Source organism: Phallusia mammillata, chromosome 6 (genome assembly GCF_965637545.1).
Source record: "Phallusia mammillata chromosome 6, kaPhaMamm4.hap1.1, whole genome shotgun sequence".
NCBI classification, from domain to species: domain Eukaryota; kingdom Metazoa; phylum Chordata; class Ascidiacea; order Phlebobranchia; family Ascidiidae; genus Phallusia; species Phallusia mammillata.
Window position 1 is genome coordinate 8,787,649 of NC_137257.1, and position 20,402 is coordinate 8,808,050.

The 20,402-nt window shown below is 37.6% G+C and overlaps 1 protein-coding gene and 1 non-coding gene across 2 annotated transcripts; both read right to left on the reverse strand.

Annotated features, from left to right (window-relative positions):
* Positions 1-10,718: 10,718 nt before the first annotated feature.
* LOC145232959 (interferon-induced protein 44-like) lies at positions 10,719-20,161 on the reverse strand. The gene is made up of 9 exons (XM_080097621.1): positions 20,069-20,161; positions 19,963-19,986; positions 19,762-19,819; positions 18,807-19,011; positions 17,053-17,205; positions 13,942-14,113; positions 12,942-13,051; positions 12,518-12,687; positions 10,719-11,365 (listed from the first exon to the last, which is right to left on the reverse strand). Exons 1-9 carry the CDS (start codon positions 20,088-20,090, stop codon positions 10,996-10,998), a joined length of 1,284 nt encoding a protein of 427 aa, XP_079953747.1. The 5' UTR covers positions 20,091-20,161; the 3' UTR covers positions 10,719-10,995.
* Positions 19,154-19,227, reverse strand: Trnas-gga (transfer RNA serine (anticodon GGA)). The gene has a single exon. It is a non-coding gene; the product is annotated as a tRNA-Ser (tRNA).
* Positions 20,162-20,402: the final 241 nt, after the last annotated feature.

A 20,402-nucleotide genomic window follows, 5' to 3' on the forward strand; every position in this document is an offset into this window, starting at 1 on the left:
ATGCTTGGTGACCGGCTGATTCGGTATAGCGCCTTCAATGGGCCTGGCGTACTGTGGCACATATGGTCACATCAGAAATCTCGCTTTCTACCACTACCTTGAGCCCGTATTTCCATGGGCCGGATGAGTGTTTTACCTTTATATCTTTTATGTTTTACCTATAAGTATTCTAGTATGTTTACCAACCATTAATATCCGATTTAAAAGCCTACGCTTCACGTAAACACGAAAAAACAGACGACAACACCACTTTTTCCTATCCTTTTCCATTGTAAATGCCGAAATCTTAGTGGTCGCGTTCAAGCGGAACCGATCTTAATACTTGCAGAGAACATTTTATTTTTAAAACACAAATGAAGTTTAATAAGTATCAGATTAAAATACCTAAAACTCAGAATAATTAAATCAAACTTATATACAAAATGTTAGTTCGATCCTTTGCGTATCGGCAAAGATATCGCCCCAGTTATGTCGTCGCTAAGTGGAGTCTCTGCTTAGTGGTCTCTGGTGTGACCGTCACAATACACTGAGCACCAAGCGTTAAAGTAAGTTGCACGGTGCTCGACCAAACAGAACAGTGTAGTACAAAGTTAAGAGCAATGAGCACTGTTTGCAGTGGTATCATGTTGATTGAGCATTAGCTTATTATTATTTTGGGGGGATGATATAAGTTAGTACCCAAAAAATTTTGCTTGTTTTGGCTGGCCTCGATAACAGGCCTAACTATGTTATTCAAATTTGGACATATAGAGTATGTGTGAAAATTTATGTTTAACTTTTACTGTTTTGCTTAGACGACTTGCAAAATATAAATAATAAAAAAAGAAAAACTTTTTTGCTAACCATTAAACTTTTGTGACGCAATATGCATTAATCGTGCAAAAAGCTGCTCTAAAGCTATTACTACCATTAGATTTAGAAATTTGTGTTTAATGTAAAGACAAGTGTTTAAGGTTAGACCAGCGGTTCCCAACCTTTCTGGTGCCGTGACCCCTTGATAACATTTGCCAAGTTGCGGTGATCCCAAGGATAAAATTAGTAGGCTCTAAAACAGTGGTTCCCAATCGGGGTGCCGCGGCACCCTGGGGTGCCCATTGCGATGCTCTTGATATTGCTGTGGCATTATATCCTTCAACTTAGTGCGGAATTTATGTATTTCTAACAGTGTTTCAGTGCGTATTACGTTTCGTTTTGAAAAGTTTGAAACTGAAACGCATCATTATTGCCAGATTTCATGATTTGGTTTTGCGTTTCACGGCGCACAAAGTGGTGGGGGGAGATTAACTTCGTAATTACCCGACCTGTGATAAACTGCGCTGCAAACCGTCGCAACTGCCAACACCACCACTAATAATTGTTAAGCATTCGTTTTTCATTTAACACTAGAAGGCGCTTCGCTTGTTTCATCACATTAGCAGTGTTGGAAACTTTTGCACGGAATACGATGCACAGCAAAATGGGCTAAGTTATAAATATTCCTTTAACGGCGGCTGGTCCGAAGACATGGTCAATTGTAAATCGCGATAGAATACAAACTGGTACGAATGTTAATCCCAACTGGGGTGCGTTTGAAAGCATATGTACAATGGCTTCTATTTGCGTCAAAAATTGATACGTTTATATTGAAAAAATATATTAAAGGACTTTGTGCAAAAAGCCAAGCCCCAATTTCACACTGGCTCTTGAATACTTACATTTATTTACGCGTGCTATACTGTACAACTCGTTCTGTGTTATTTCACACAGTTATTTGAAATACAGAAACATCATAAAATTGATCCAGTTTTGCCAGGGTGCCGCAAACTATTTATCTCTTTGATAGGGTGCCGCCAGGTTAAAAAGGTTGGGAACCACTGCTCTAAAACAATATGTACTGTGTTTTTTTCAAAGTGGCCCTTCAGTTTATTTTATTGGGGCTAGTGGTCCATGGTCTAAAACAAGTTGGGATACATGCCTTAGGCGACCCCAGCCAAATTGTCTCGCGATCCCAGTTGGGCCCGGTATTAGATACGTGTTGTTGACCCTCATTGTTGAACTTCGGGTGCGAATACACGGAATTTGGACATATACTATTTTTAAAAATTTTCGTTTAACTTTTGCTATTTTTCTTAGACGACTTGCTAAAGGTAATTTGTTTTGGTCAAAATGAAAAAGAAGGCACTTCTCACACTGGTATTATCTCTGCTTACAATTATATTTTTGGTGTTGCAATATGCATTAACCGTGCCAAAAGCTGAGAGGAGGTACGTAATGCATGTGTTACTACAACTTAGATGTTAGTATCCTAAGCGAACCAGTTAAAGGGAAAAAAGTCTGTCTAAAGGTCTGTCAAGGTTGAATGACGCGCGCAACCAGCGTTTTTTTTGCGGACAAACAAAAATCGGAGCGAGCAACAGCGATACCATACGTGCGACAAACATATGTTACGCTCTTTTCGATTCTGCTGCAAAAACATGCTGTCAGTACCGAAATTAACTTGTATTAAAATATTCAAAAGAGTCAAACGATAAAAGGCCAGGCAGCGCAGATACACAGTCGCGACACAACCACCGATCAATACCAACTCCAACTGCCGGCTTCTCATCCGCGTATAGGATCACGTCTCCTTGACAATTCGTTACAGCGAAACGGCAGAGAAATATGTTATGACGTCATATGATGGCGACAAAATAAAAACGTAACACGTATGTACAGTAAAAAGCAACATACCAAACTTTGATTTGTCCAAGCTTTTCGATTAAGTATGTAATCACAGGTTAACTATAAGCACATCGTTCAATGACTTAGCCACTTTGTCGCACAGACACAGGTTAACGGCAAAATGAATCCTGCCCACTGTAACGGTTGTGTCATAATTATGTATTCAAGTAAATGTGCATTGCTTTTTGTTGTCATATCAATAAACACAACTTTAATAATAAGTTTCCTCACAAACTTTTATGTGCTGATGCGTCGCAAGTCCAGAAAACCTTTCCAGAGGCGTCGCAACCAAAATAGTTTGAGAACCACTGCTATAAACTATCATTTTCACCAATACAAAACGTTATAAATTAACTAATTGTGTTATCTATAAAATACGAGCCACGTTGTTTGCAAAATATTGCAAGTTTATAGTAAAGCTTCCACATGGTGAATGTGATTTTGATTTGTCATAATTCACTTCACTCGCCTCAACGACACAAGGTTCAGTTAAAAACATCCATAAGAACAGGATTTTAGGTTCGAAATGATTCGGCCGAATATTCGGTTTCGGCCCGAACCTGTTTAGGCGGGTTCGGTGCATCACTAGTTTTTATGGCTACACATAAAACACCAATGTTAGAACATAAATATTTCCAAAGCTAATTTGGATCAACCACAAATTACGCTTACTAAAAAGCCTGGTCACAGAACAGAAAGAAATTGTAAAACGTTGTCAGCACAAGATTGCAACACTAATAACATCACATGCATTGTTACGTTTGTGGATTTCTAACCAATCATTGCAGGCGTTTTGTTACGTCACAGTAAATCAAGTCAGATCACTTGCGTGAACTAAAAACAGAGAAAGAAGCACATACATGCCAATTCTCGCTGTAACAGTGTGGGCTATGTGTGACCGTCACAATACACTGAGCACCAAGCGTTAAGCAGTGCTTCCCAACCTTTTCCAGCTCACGGCCCACTTTAAAAAAAATTGGGGGGGGCGGACCACCGTTTAATATTGCGACAAAACCACAAATGGAAAAAGAACTAAAATTAAGAAAGAAAAATAGTAAGCGCACAAGCAATACTTCTGTTAATGTGAAGCCTGGGGTTTGATGGGAGACAAGCTCACACGCAATGCAGCATTTAGTGTGCCAGTGTTAAGACTGTTTCGTGTCTTGGATTCGGCTATAGTTACTAATACAAGTAGTGCTGTGATGCAACAATTGCAGTTTAAGTACTGTTGTGACGTGCAATTGCAGTTTGTTTGAGTAATAAAGCTGTGTTTAACGTGAAATCTTACGCGGCTTTCATGGTAAGTAATATTATATTTTAGAGTAATATAATTAAACTTGAAAGTAAGTTCTCACGAACTGTGTAACTTTTTTAACTTCTATATTGGTATGGCAATAGTTTGAAAAGTTTGGTGGCCCACCAGAAAGAACGTCGCGAAGCGCTGCCGTAAACCACATTCACCAACAGTAAAGCAAATCAGCATAAACGCTGTTAGACACACTTAAAATAAATCAACAACTGCAATTTTGGAGAGACAATATTGTCTACAAACGACTTAAACCTCATAGAGGTTATTTTCCACATTGGTAAAAATACCCAACTGTTATTGGATTATTGAAGGCAGGGAGTCGAACCGGAACTGAACCCGAACCCGCGAACCGGTTTGAGCGGTTAATTTCATTAAACCCGAACCGAACCCGAACCGCTAATTACGATTTTCTAAAAACCCGAACCGGAGTTGAACCCTATATTTTGTTTGGCGTTGGACCCGAACCGGAACCGAACCAGTAAAAAATGCAGTCTGTTTTATATTTTGCGATTTTTTAAAAAAAATAGCGCACTTAAGAATACGCGAGATAACACATAGGGCGTGTCAAAAATAACAGTGCACGGTCAAAAATCTTGTGGGGTTTGATAAGGCCAGGAAGATGATAGATAGAATTAAATTGAAACGAATGAAAATTTGAACCGGTTTAAAAACCGCAAACCGGTTCGGACCGGATAATTTGTCCAAACCGGAACAAAACCCGAACCCGAAAATACACATTTTTGAAAACCTGAACCGAACCCGAACCCTTAAAAACAAAACGAAGTGAACCCGAACCGAATCTGAACCCGTATGACAAGCGGTTCGACTCCCTGATTGAAGGTATTGAAACGTTGACTATACATGCTAGTTTAGCCTGATTGTTGTACTCTTGTTTCTTATTGCTAACCGGCTGACACTCTGAGCCTTGTCACTTCTAGTGAAGGCTGTATTGGACTTAAGCCACAATGAAATACACCTAAGGTGGTAACATTCGATTTTGGCCGTTTACAAGCCGAAACAATGTAAACTGGATTCAGCTAATTTATCATTATCATGGCTCAGTACTGGTCTTACTTTTTCACCAAGCGAATTGATCTCATCCCAACTTAACTTAACTTTATTTATGACAAAGTATCGCTTGGGTAAACCTTAAGACTTTACATTAAATATAAATTTCTGACATAAGCTTATGAGTTGTTGTATAAAACATATACCATACGTACCTCGCAGCTTTTGGCACAACTAGTGCATATTGCGACAGGAAAAATATAAAAGTAAGTAGAGATAACACCAGTGGGAGAAGTGCCTTCCATTTCATTTTTTATAATATCAAATTAAATTTAGCAAATCCTCTATGCAAGCTGAAAAGTTAAACTGAAAAAACTTAGTTAGTCCTGTTGTCTAAGCAAGCCAAACCAAGCAAAACAGTTCCGGGTCAAACATTTTTAGACTATCACCTGTTTGTTCTGCCTGTTCACGATCCACACAGGATTTCCAGCCTGCTTGTAGCGTACGCCCACAAGCGGCTTCTAAGGCGCAGTGACGTACACACAGCCATAGACCTCGAGCTCGCGTGTTGTCTTTGTGGCCCACACATCTGTACTTGTTGGCAGTTATGGTCGTGAGGGTAATGCTGGTTTTTTTTAGGAAATCTGAGTTTGGAAAAGCTCTTTTAAATGGTCAACTTAACTTGCCAGAGTCGAAAGTACTACCTGGTACAACTTCTCCAAAAGTTCCCTATGTGTTTGCTGGAGATGCTGCATTTGGATTGCATGTAAATCTTATGCGCCCATACGATTACAGGTGCCTATAATTACAATTTGAAACTATTTTTTGACCATGTTTATTAGCGTACCATATCATTGTTTCCGCAAACAAATTTTAAAATTTGAGCTTTGTGGCTGATTTAAATCATTTGTCTACAAAATAAGGTTCAGAGACGCTACAACCTTGATATAAAGTTTATCGTTTTTGCTGAGTTTTAAATGAAGGCTGGATGCTGTAAAATGCCTATTGTTACCTATGCCCACTCCAGGACGATTCTTCACTTAAAAACGTTTAAAAATATGTTTAAAAATTATTATCAAAAAATATGTTTATTATCATTGTTCTTAGGTACACAATTCACGGATTTAAAAAACCTAGTCAGAAACAAACAAGCCAGTATATTTGTTTTAAACATGACGTTTCGACATTAACTTGTGTCATTCTCAAATAAATGATGCAAAAGCCAAGAAGCGAGTAAAAACTAGTACAACAGACGAGAACAAGCGCGAATAGCAGGTAAAAAACGGGAAGATATCAGCGATAAAAGATTAAACGGTCACTCTTTACTTAACTTTCCTTTACAAACGTTGGTCGTAAACCACATTCGTCAACAGTGAAGTCAGCAAACCAGCTTAAACGCTGTTGCGGCGATTAAAAATAACAACAATCAACAACTGACATCTTTAAGAGACAATGTTGTCTAAACGCCGGTGAAAAGACCTCACTGTTATTGGATTTTTGAAGGTATAGCATAATTTTATATAACCCTGCTGCAATATAACTTCTTACGGAAGCATTATATGAAACAACACTCGGTTTAAAACCAAGACTAACCATATTTTGAGTTTTACACTATTGTTTTGTGTCAAGTCATTAAGCCTGTGTTTAGTAAAAAAGACCATTTCTACCTCATGCTATCACTGTGATACGATTTCTCTCGTTTGGGCCAGAGTTGTAAATGGGCCTGAAAACCTGGCCCGAACCCGACTCGTTTTTGAGAAGCCCGTTTAGACCCGAAAGTTTGATTGACATGCCTATACATTCAAGCCCCAGGAAAGACCAAGACAACAAACACAATAATAGACAATCGGTCTTGAACAAGGCGTTTTAGGGCTGTTTAATATTAGGTCAGGTCGAGCAGCTAGCTACTTAGCCAGTTAAATTTATTCAAAAAAATACTGACACAGAGTACAAAGTCTGACCCGAATCAGGCCCGTTTTTTTGAAGAAATCTATGCTCGAACCCGGTCCGACTTACAACCCTGCAGTGGTTTGGGCAAAATATGCTTACTTATTGGCAAAAAAGTTAACAACAAAAGTCAGATCTATAACACAATAAGCTATACAGGTCTTAGTTAGGTCAAATAGATGCTGAATAGTCACATTAACTCTTGCAATAGAGGTAGGCCTATGTCATTAAGGACATGAGGTTTTTTATATTGGGATCCCCACATACTGAATTTACGTTCCTTGGATTGCAAAATCTCCATTTTACATTTGATGTGAGTTGGGTAAAGATAGTGTTTCGACTTACAAGGTTCCATTAGTGCAGCTGGAGACTAAAGTTGGCTGTACATGCTAGCTTAGCCTGATTATTGTACTCCAATTTTTTGGGACTAATAACAAGCTGAAACTCTTAGTCTGCTGGGTGCACTATTGGGCTTAAACCATAGTGGAATACACCAAATGTGGCGATTTTTCGATTTTCAGCCGTATACAAGGCACAACAATGTGAACTGGAGACAGCTAACTTACAACTTATCATTACTATGGTTCAGTACTTTTGTATATAACATACTTTAAAATAGACCTTCACAAAGACCCCTAGACCTTAATTATGACCCGAAACATAGGTAAATGTTGACAAACTTGAATAAATTATGCGTTGACAACATAAATAAATTTGATCAAAATCAAGACTTGTATTTTTATCAAGCGAATCGATCTCAACTTAACTTTATTTATGAAGAAGTTTGGCTGCGTTGAACCTTAAGACTTGTTTACATTATATATAATTTCTAATCCTAATTGCAGTATAAAACATGTACTATACGTACCTCTCAGCTTTTGGTACAACAAGTGCATATTGTGACACAAAAAATGTTACAGTAAGCAGAGATAATACCAGTGGAAGAAGTGTTTTCCATTTCATTTTTACAACATCCATTTAATATTGCCAAATCGTCTAAGCAAACATTAAACAAAAATTTTCACAAGTTCTTTATTTCTCAAAATTTTAATAACCTAGTTAGGCATGTTGTTTATGCCAGTCCAACCTAGCCAAATTCAACTGTTTCCGGCAAACTTATATATCACCGCTTTATTCTGCCACATCCCTTGTTAAACGCGTTTAAGCAAATCCATGTAGTCGCGGGTCCGAATTTAAACAATGAGGGTCAACAGCTTTTAAACGTATCTGACAACGCTTGGATAACTTTTTTCCTTTTTAAAAAATTTAAAATTTGTTTAATAAAAAGCTCGTTTCTACCTGAAGCCAAAAATTTTCACAAATACTTGTCCAAATTTAAATAACGTAGTTACGCCTGTTGTCCAGGCAAGCCAAAGCAAGCAAACTGTTTTGGGTCAAACTGATATCACCGCTTTGTTGACTGTTTTTCGGTTAATCGCGTCTAAGCGAATCCATGTAATCGGACCCGAACAACGAGAGTCAACAACTTTCAAACGTATCTGATAACGGTTGTATAACTTTTTTCCTTTTTGTAAATTTTCCTCTGAAAACGGTGTGTTCAACGATGTTAAAGAATTTGAACTGGCTGCAGCTAGTTTATTATAATCACAATGACTCAATGTAGTTATTGGTTTACCTGCGTTTCCCCATCTTTGTGTAAGCGAATTCTTGTGCTTGGACACTAAGTTCAAACAATGGTCAACAACTTTGCAAACGATAAGAGGTGGGTAATTTTATTTTCATTTTTTTACTGCTAACATGACAGTGTTGGCAACTGCAACCAAGTTTGCAATAGTTGTGTGATCAGCCAATCCCTAGACGCACCAGCTCCGCAGACTTAGAATAAAATCAAGTCAATATTATATGGAAATATCGCAAGACTACAACGCCGCTAGAGCTGTAGAATTATCTTAAAATTTCACGGTTGTAAAATTATCTTCATGTTATTGGATTCGTCCGTGTATTTGCCCATATTTTATTAGTTTCGCTTTGTGTTGAATCCACCTAATGATGGGTATGACGCGGGTTCGCTAGGAGTTCCACATTTTCGAAGAGCACTTTTCACAGTTAAAACGTTATATCTCCAAAAATGCTCACGGTTAGGGCCATTAGGGTCGGGGTAAGGTATTAGCATTTAAAATTCGATAAAACTAGCAAAAGAACTTAGTTACTAATGTAAAAATTTTAAAAACTTATTTTCCAACCCAACCCCTCTTTAGCCGCTAAATAAATAATTCAGCACTTTACGCCACCTTGTGAAAGTGGGTCGCCCGTGTGGTATGGTGTTAATAGCTCTGCCGGTTCGCTAATACAAAGTGGGTTGAGTTCCTATAGGTACTGCTATACTTCCACAAATTACGTAATATGTTTGTGACACAACACAACAGGTTTGTGCTAATTAGGAGCCTTACTAAGTTAATAACTCTTTGTAACGACCGCTAGGTGCGCAGCCTGGCCCTGCGCCGTTCGTCACACTAGGTAACCCTTTTTGTAAAACGCGCCCGTCCTACAAGACGACCCACTCTTGCATAAGCAACGAATGATCTTGTTCAACGATAAAAGGCAACGCTGACGACTAACAGTAAGGCGACAACGTCAATAGCAACGGCAACGTTTTTTCTGTAACCACAAATAACATACATGAGCCATACGTACACATTATGACGTCATAGCGATAACTACACAATAAGCAGTTTTAGCAGTACACAAAAGGTTTCAAATTAAATCTACATTAATCGGTCATATTTTACATTAGATTACTTCCAAATTACTTGTAATAAGTCTAGTTACGGTAAGAATACACATTAACACAAGTTAAACACAAATCAAATAAGAACATAAAACATACCAACTGTTGGGTAACCAGGGCTTTACTAGCACGCGGCTGGAGGTTCCGCAACTGACAATTCAGCATTTTAGCTATTGCTCTTAACATTTACAGTTTCACTAAAAACAAATAGACACAAGAAATTAGGATAAATTCACTTAAATTGACTGCAAACCTAGCAACTAACGAGCTCACAAAAGCGTGGCGTTCAAAGCACATGCTCTGTCGCGGATGAATATTTCAATACGTCACGAATAAAGGAGAACTTAAATCAGCCAAGCGGAACAATTAATTCTCGTTGTAACAACTCATGCTGTTGCCTCGAGATTCCTCGGAGATAAACACCAGAAAACGCCACGTGAATATAATCCGTTTCCTACATGGTTGCTTAATGTGGTTATCAGCGACAGAAATATTTCTTATTCAAATAGAGTGTAAACAAAGAGAGTAACATTATTTAGCAATTAACCCAATTACGAATAATCCAAAATTTAATTAAAATCACTAAATAAAGATAGGTAACTTTTTACAAAAACGGTTAAGTAATAACTTGTACCTCTATGTCTCAGCTTTAGTAAGTCCGGCCTATGTTTGCCGGCTAATTAATTTTATATTTCTTGCCTCTTTTCAACAGCTGTGCTGAGCTATCCTTCCTTGTGGAAAAAGTTACAATATGCCTGGTTTTTATCATCTTACCGCTGCAGAACGCTATACTGTACCACACATTGTTGACCTTGACAAGCCTGATTTCTACCATATTTTTTGGCATACTTTTAACCAATGCTTCTAGAATTCAGTTGGTAAAGGAATTACGTTGCAACCAGACAGATTTTAATTTATTTTTGTCTAGTTTTCAAAGATATTAAACAAATCAACAATTTCTGTATTTTTTAGTGTCAGGTACGTTCTGGTAGTTGTAATTACAATTTTAGGACAACCAAAAACCAAACGATTTATATGCAGTAGAAATATGTACATGCTGCAAATATAATTTTAGCAATATTTTTGTGAAAATCTTTGTATCTATGACATTCACCTGATGAATTTTAAAGCGCAGGTTTTTTTTCAAACAACTAATATAGGGGTGTATTTTTTATGCCTGCCATAATAGTCATCACAGTTAACAATTTCGTATCGTACTGTACAAATACAATCAGTCTTATCGTACTGTACAAATAGTAGCAAAGTCTCACTCTTCCAACGTTCAAGCTGCTACCTCTAACGGCTGCGGCTGGCTCGGACTAGCACATATCCCGTTGGTCGGTTTGACTGGGCTAGGTGCTTCAACTTCCAGCTTTTTAACCTCCGGCTCATCCGGTTCTTCTTCCTCGACTTCCATGAGCACAGCTTGTTTCTCCGGGGACGCTGTTTTTCCAACAGGAGTCCCAACGTTGCCCATTAAAATACTTTTACCAAGGGGTGTATTCTGGACGCTAGCTCCTGGAATTCTACCTGCTACGGCGGTAGGTGTCGCTGCTGAGCTGCTCTGCCATGCTTGTTTGGGCTGGTTGTTTGTCCGCATGGTGGTGTTTCGAGTCCACAAATCGTTGCTCGTTTTCTCCGGTTGGGTGTATCTGAGATGTACATAAATTACAATTTTTGGATTTCAAAATTCATGTGGACATTTTGCCAGGTAAAATTTTGCGTTCTTTTAACTTAACTTAACTGCCTTCTTCAGATTTGAACAGAAGAACTCTGCCAATAAAATGCAGAGGATTTTTACACTTGAATTTTATTGACAGAAAAAATAATTATGTAAAAAAATGTACAACATACAAATAACAACCTAATCGACTCTGTCTTTCCAAAAAAACTTTCACAGCAAAGGAATTTCTGCATCAGCACAAGTTAGCAACCGGTTGATCTGATCACAACGCTTTCAAACTTTAAAAATACTGTTCGAATTTTCGAGGGAATTGCTATTGGTTACTGGGTAAAATAACAATTTCCCAACCTTTTCAGATCGCACCTCTTCCAGTTTTATTTTCTCGCAGCCTTCCGCCTTTGATGAAGGGTTTAAAAAAAAAGAATTTGTCTTGTCACTCTTAACGTTAGATAAGTTATCACTTTGTGCGGTGAAAGTTGGAAATACTGCAGTGTTGAATTATTATTGGCTACTTGCAACCATTAGAACTTGTTCCGCGACTTTGCGGGAATCCTTAAACTAAATAATTGACTTTTAAAGAGACACAAAAATTTTCACCTAGTATTGTCCTGGAAAAAAACAAACAAAGATGAAAACTGTTTTCGGTCCGGTCTGTTTTATATTACATTGCTTTATTAGTTAAAAGCAACAATAAATTTAAAGCCCGGTTACAATTGTATCTCGTACCAGAGTTGTAAGCGCGCTGCACCCGAAAGCAAAAGCCCGAAATTGGCCCAAGAATAATAAGGCTCAAAATAGATACAATAATTCAAATGTGACCGTGTGAGAAGGTAAACCCTAATCCATCCCGTTGAAACTTAGGTTTGATTCCAGCCGAAATTACAACGTTTTTTTTAAATATGTTATTACTCGCCTATGTTATTAAGGCCTGAACTTAATCACGCTTGCAATATTATTGTGCTTTCTATTTTTTCTTGGCACAGCAGCCGCCTAACAATCTGCACACGACAAAACAATATAAAAGAACCTGCCAACATTGACATGATAAAGAATAACCACAAAGGTAACGGCGACAACAAAAAACAAGACACGACAACGGGAACATTTACAATTCAGTCACCCTTTGCCGTATTGGACCAAGCACTCGTCAAAGTAATTGTCAGTGAATCGAAGCATTTGCTGTAGCGCACTGAGAGCCAAAATGTCCACCCACGGGTCCAACTCAATCTCGTGAGTGTAATTCTTCACTGGTAACACGTGACTTACAGGAATTCCGATCTTAGTTCCAGCCTACAAAAAAAAATCAAAAAAACATCAGCGATTAAAAAGCAATGCAAAATTGCGAAACAAAGTGCCAGGCAGATTGTATTATAGGCTATTTAATACCATCAGATAAAATTTTGCCATCGTCATTTTGTATCGTCATTTTTAAACATTCCATTTCCAACATTAAAGTATAACTCCAATGATTGGTAGAAAAATATGTGCATGCAAATCAAACCACACGACTAAACCACTCAGTCCTACCAATGTCGTTTTCTCACCAATGCAATCAGATGTTGAATATGGTTGCTTCTGTATACAAGCGATACGTCTTGACAAGTTTGGTTGCAAGCTTTATCCACCTTCGTGACAAGGACAATAAGTGGAATGCCTGAAGTACAACAATAAGAAAATATATTTTATTTATATTCCATCCCCCTTATCCTATTTAATATATTAAATTATTTGCAGAAAAACAACAACTTTGAAAATGACTTTTAAGTTTCTTCAGCTGTGAAACCATGCAGAAACAAAACTATCGCACACCATAAAAATAACATTTAGTGTTTGGTACAGGATCTATCCCGCAAGTAGTAGGCATCTTTATGTCTTTAACTCTTCGCCACCTATCCCGATATTGCCGAGTGTTTTTGTGTCACGTTTTTACAGCAGCCGCCTTTTAAAGACTTGGACGCTTGTGAAGCCAAGTGGCTTAAAATTACCCAAGCCACTATTAATATTTAAAAAAATGGTTTTGCCCAGGGTGCGATAACTCCATTTTATTATTTTATATTTTTTATTTCTTTTACTGGTTTTTATCCATTTTATTTGGTATTTCATTTGGACTGGGTTGTGTGTTTGTGTCCACTCCAGAGTTCTTTCGTTGCCCCTGGACTAGATGATTATCTCGTGTGCCCTTTTGGGGTGAAATATATATCGTTAAACAACTTTGTTGACTGATTTTGATTAGGAAGCACTGTTGCTTCGTCAATTATTCTTACCATAAAAATAAATCTTGTTTTTGGCATATATTCCAAATGTTTGATATTTTTCGGATGATTTATTGTGGCATATTTTTCACATCTGTACTGCGATGTGCCTTAGTTGATCGACTATTACAGTTGTTACAGGGATTTAAAACCCTTCGTCTATCGGTCATCAATGCTTCTAAAGTATAGTTTAAGACCGTTGGTCACTTTTCGACTTTGAAAGTCATTCCCAGTTCACAAACGATTTTTGCTCGTTGTGTCATTTTTTTGTGATTGTAATGCTGCGACTTACCTCGGCTGGTGATTTTAGCTCTCATATCGGATAGTTTGTTGAGAAGTGCCTCGCTCATACCGGTAATGCTGTTCGCATCCAACACGAACACACAGCAGTGAACCTTGTCTTGTAGTTTCGGCAGCTTTACGAATCCAGGCATCTCGCCCGATATATTCCCTGATGGATCAAACTGTACAAAATAACAAGTTTTAAACCATGTGTTGGGGTCTTCTATAGAATTGCAAGTGGGCCCGAATTTAGGCCCGAACCCGACGGTTACTAAAGTTGAAAATTTGGCCTAACTATTGTCGCGTGTAAAATCAAGCCCATATCAAACCCGTTTTATTTACACTTTAGCGCTAACCCGACATTAAAAGTGAGATCTCCTCTTTTTATGTTTAGTCATTTTAACCAGTGCTGAAACAGAAAACGTAAACAGATTCGGACATATAAAACAACCAGGAAACATACCAAAAACAAAACATTTGTTTTGTTGCCTACACTTCTTGTCGTGTGCTATATTTGACTTCAATTTATGGTTTAAAAATTTATTAAATGTTGTTGGGTTTGTCTAAAAACATTTTGGTCACAAACAAATCAACAGTTTATTATTTGCAGCAACTTCCTGTAAACCGACTAAAATTGCAGTTAAGTCTGTGTTAGATGAGTTGTATGTTTATCTCTTTCAGCTGTAAAATCTTTAAGCTGGTTTGGCATTTTGACACCAAGCAAGTACTGTTTTGGCGCTAAAATGTAACTCTTTGTTCTTAAACTATCAATATTTCATAAAAAAGCACGAGCTTGATCTTTGCGAAGTTTATACTTTGCAAGTTTAATGCAACCGCAAACACCCAAGCCGATCTTAAAAATTCCCTCCCGCCCAAACAAGATAAATAATGAATCAGTGTGAGGAAGGCCATTGTCAATCAATTGTTACTTTACAATCTACAAAATGGCGCCCACACGGCTGGGGAAAACCTGTTTGCTGACAGATAAGGCTTTGGAAAGTACATGTTTTGCCTGTTCGTTCGTTATTTATTCATAATAAACGATTTATACTCTGTGTTATTGCTGTTTATGTTAGTAACGACTCGGCTACGCGAGATGGTGCTGGACATGCAATAAAGTTTGAGTTCAGCTGAGGTTAAAGGTGTTTATTGGCTGTCTAACTAGGTTTTTGTAGTTCCCATAAAACAATTATAGTGGTTTTAAGATAAAGGCTAGGCCAAAAGGACTGTTAAACAACAAAAACCGCAATCAGATTGTACCAAAAATGTAGTTTTATATGCTATTGGCCATCAAACCTTTCTTCATTTTTCTATGTATAAATAGAAGGGGTTTGGCAGTTGTCTTAACTCGCGTTATTTGCGAGTAGCTTTCTGTTATGCTTAATTCAAGTCAAAAAAAAAATACAGCTCATGTGATTAACCCTAGTTTGGAGTAGAACTCGTGTCTTGGATGTGTTTTGGAATTGCTTTGTGCTGGTTTCACAAATATGCTAGTTTATAGTTAAGGTGAATGTCTCTCTTTTTACCCATTTAAATATGGTTTTGGTTGTACGCAGCAACAGAAAAAGTCGTCAGGTGGTATGTGACTAGTATAAAGTTGACAACCACTACTCTAAAGCAGTGGTCGTCAACCTATGGGTCGCGACCCCAAGTGGGATCGCCTAAACTTTTTCTGGGGTCGCAATACGTCGCCGAATTTAATTTATGGCATTTTAAAATTGATTACAGAAAATGAAACTAATATTATGTTCTTTTAGATCGCAACTTTTTCTCTTGTTTTGTAGCACAGCTTGTCACCTCCTGTTGCAATTAAATTGTGGTAGTGGAAAAACAGAAAATGCCTTTATCGCGTAACAATGGGTTTCGACAACGTGTATTATGACTCAACACTATAAGTTTGTATTATTTAAGGCAGGGGTTCCCAACCTTTTTTGCTGCTCGTACCCCTTTGTCAGACCAGAGTATTCTTCGTACCCCCCAAAAAATTCTAATGGAATTTTTCATATATATATATATTGCTAAATTAAATTGCTTTTATAGCTCAATCGAATACCTCCTTTATCTGTGCATTTTCTTCCTAACTTTGTGCTTTGTTGCTCATTGCTGGCACTAAGTGAAAAAGCATTGTTATGAGGCAATGAGGCTTTTTACTAAATAACAACGATTATTTGTGGATAATTTTTTTTAAAGCAAAGACCGTAATGGCATAAGCAGAATATCATTTACAATTCCAAAATAAACTGTACTGTGAAATCTGTTTGAAAAGCTGCTTTGTGACCCAAGGATCTTTGTACCCCTTGATGTTCATTCTCGTACCCCCAAGGGGTACGAGTACCCCCAGTTGGGAACCCCTGATTTAAGGTGACACCAGAACGAGTGAATAGTTGTTTATGCAACGTACGCTTCTATGCCAAATTTTTCTGATCCTGTTTTCAACCACGTGGCTGTGTGAAGCAGGATTTAGTGCAATGAGTGTATTAAAAGCGAAACATCGTAATCGATTGGAAGTGGAGCATGACATACGGTTGAGCTTTTATGCACAGTCAAGCCGTGGCTTCAAAAACTTGTGGACAGTATGCAGGCGCAACCATCTCACTAACAGTGCAAGTTAAATGTTGAACAATTTGACAAGTTTGTGTTCCGAAAATTGGGTTTATGTCTTAAATGAAACGCCTTAAAAACTTTTTTCGTAATGCTTTTGTATAGCCATTTTTTCGTAATACTTATGTATCGCCACATTTGTTTGTAATTATGTATACAGTTTGTGTAATAGTTCTTTCGGTTCAGCATTACTTAAAACATTTTTCTCAGTGTTGAAAAAAATGGGGTCGCATGTAAATTCTGATTTCATTTTCCCTTAAATTGAGGTCGCCTATAAAAAAGGTTGAAGACCACTGCTCTAACGTTTAAAGCACTGATTCTCAATGTGGGTAGCGACAATTGCTTTCATGCATAGGCCAATAGGAGGTCAATTCATCTATAACTACATCGACTGCGATTCGATTCTAATCACCATGTTAATATTAGTTACAGTAAAAGTTTGAGAACACACGAGTCTGGCCTAACCGACATTCGAAGAGCGCACTATAATTAAACAAGGTAACCTGACTTAACCAATCACCTGGTGATTATCTGGCACGTGACCATCAAGCAAATACGAGAGTTCGGAAGGTTCAAATCCCTTCCTCTTTTCCTCTTCGATCCCCATTGTATCGACAACCTTGAAGTTGAGAACTTTTCCCTCTCGCCCGTTGCGGACCTGATACCCACGCATCTGCACAACAATATTTGCGTGATAAAATAATAAGTGACCATCAAAACAAGCCATTCGGTATGGACAAGAAATATCCAGTTCACAGTAAAAATAGACCCAAGCTGTTTGATTAAAGCACAAATATCTGCCTTGAGTGCTTTAATTTTACCCATTTTACCCAACTCCATTGTGTTAGCTCTATGTTTTTCTATTAATGTTACAAAGCAATAAAATTTAGTGGGTAATGCAAGCGGGGACAAAAAGCAATACATTTTTTAACTAAAACAAAATTGCCAAAGATGTTAAACATTTTTTTGTAAGTTCAGTTGAGACTGACTTGCTGTGATGTATTTTCTAAATGCCGTACGCATTTCTGTGCCGATGTGATGAACTGATTATGTTACCTACATACGGTTCATTTGTTAATAGGTTTCGTGGAAATCACAACACGGAACGCTGGCGATTTAATATCATGTCTGTTTTGCGCTGTTCCAGTAAAAAAAGGCTGTACTATTGAGAAAAGATAATCCAATACCAAACTTTTTTTATCTCAGAGTACAAATTTGCTAACGCAACAGTACTTTTTTATTATTTAAAAATATGTGCGAAAAAGGCAAATGTTTTAACTGTTTTTTTTTACAAACCAAAAGTCTATTTCACAATTTTCAATGTTCTAAAATATGTTTCATTCATACTATAGTTTTCATTTTGCAACGATACCGGTTTTATCGGGTGTAAAAAAGTTTAGAACAGTGACTTTGAAATAGAGGTCCGGGAAGCCGTTTTTAGATCCCAAAACGCTTTGTTTGTTGTGATGCCTGGTCTAGGCGTGGTTAGCAATTTCTAATTGCCTGCAAATAATCACCTAAAATTACAGTTGGGCTGTGTTGCGCATTATGACCACACGTATAAACTAAACATTTCGGATTAGTTCGCTGTTCAAAATATTTGCACAAGAAATGCAGAGGAAAGTAATTTAAGGCGTTTTAATATCATGCATTATTCAGCTTAGCTTGACGTTTAAGCCAGTCGCCTCGCGAAGCAAATATTAAAACACAATGGACTTTGTTTTCTTATTACTGGCGATTAGGTCTTTTAAGCCCGCAGTGTAGTGAGCATTAAGGCTCATGAATTTTTAAAATATTATACCTTACTCTGCACAACTTTTTAAACACACACACAATTCGACAACAACAACTTGGTAGAGCTCCTTACACAGGTACTCATTTCGGTAGGTAGCGCAAGCAAATATTTTAAATGCAGTTTGAACATGGGCAGGAACTTGGCCGAATGGTCTGGCGCGCCTGACCCACATACAGACATAAAAAAACCTTGATCGGAATTCGTTCCCGGGAGTGTCCTGGGTTTGAACCCCGTAAAAAAATGCTGACTGTTTAAAACTTGCTGACGGTTAAGCCTATTAGGCTTAGTCGAAGGTTTCATAGTAATAATAATAACAATAAAATCAACCTAAAACAGTTCTTTATGTTAAATTTAGTCCCTATCACAGTCTCAATATTAATTTAAATTACTGCGCTCTTTACGCTATCTATCGTTATTTAATAAACCTTGTGTGCTGTGAGGTCTTGTGTTAGTCGTTCTACCCAACAAAATGGACAAACCTTAGTGGTCACGGATCGCTGGTCACGGGGACTTCCCACTGGTGCTTGTGCGGTCACGTGGTTTCGAAATATGGAGTTGATTGTGTTGAAAAATGACGATTTACCGACGTTGACGTGCCCAAGTAACAGAATTTTGGCAAATTGAACACCAACTTGCCCAAGCGGTTTGTATTCCTTGATTGTTTCGATCAGCTGATATCTTGTTCTAAAGGCAAAAAAATTAAAAGCTAAAAGCATTAATATTTTTGAAAGATCACAGTACGCCAGGCCCATTGAAGGCGCTATACCGAATCAGCCGGTCACCAAACATTCACCACCATATGGCAAGGCGTAGGCTAGAAAAATCTAGCCTGCGGTGGGATTCGAACCCACGACAGGAGTCTTTCCGGGACTCGCGCTTTACCAACTGAGCTACGCAGGCCCAGTGGAGAATCCGCCGAAAGTCGAATCACAAGCACCGTTGCCTGCCTCGTATGCAGCACATGTCAGCTTCGTAGTAGGGGATCGCCAGATTGACCAGTATCAGTTAAGATGCACATAAATATTTTTGAAAGATTTATACTTGTTACGATCACCAGTAACTAAAGAAAAAAAAAAGAAATCTAATTCACCGGCTTTGAGGTCTTGCATGTAAGCTTATCAATATAAATTAAAAAGTTATTCAAACTTAATGTCGTAAAGCAGTTTTTTCAAACCAACCGGTACAGGTCATAGTCCCAATACTCCCACTAAACATAAGTTATTTTTTGCGCCCTCCCAAAGTATTCATAGATATTTTTGGTTAAATACAATAAAGCTATAATGGAATGACAACTAAAATCAGTACCGATATATAATGTTATATGGTGTAATTTATTGTATGAATTCTGCAGTGTGAAGTTAAACACATTCGTTATCATTTTTAATATTACCAATGATTATTAAAAATACATTGTCAATGAAATCAAAAACTTACTGCTCGTCCCACGTTATCGCTCTCCAGTGGTTCTTCATCAAACCGCCGCTCGTTAGAACTAAATGAAATAATTGAAAACATTTAAAAACTTGGCTAAAACTGTGCACAGTTTTTACACAAGCTATCATGTTACAACTTTCATAAATTGACAGACATTTGAAATTATTACGGACAAAATTTATTTATGTAAGTATAACTCACGTTTTAATTTCCCCCCTGGAGTTCCTGAAAAAATGTAAGGTTAAATAACGAAAACGGCAAAATACAATATGTGCATGTGTTAATTGTTTCTATGGCTGTTTCTTACCTTTAGTAGCGCCGTTTCCCATTTTTTTACTTTTATAGCTCCAAATTGTTCGACTGCGCAGAAATCCACAAGCACTAAAACTGATTTATTTCAAAAGGCTGCACAAAAATTTTGTTTTATTAAAACTTTTTTAAATGCAGGCAAGAAGTAAAAAACCAACGCAACTAAGCAACAATGTATTAGCCACAAGATAGCACCTAATTTGAGATAATCTATACAACCGCAATTTAATTTTTATGCACCTTAATCTTCGTGCAATCGTGTATATATGTTAACTTCTCCTATGACTCCAGACATGGACTGTTAAGAAGCGATAGTGTGTGGTACGGAACAT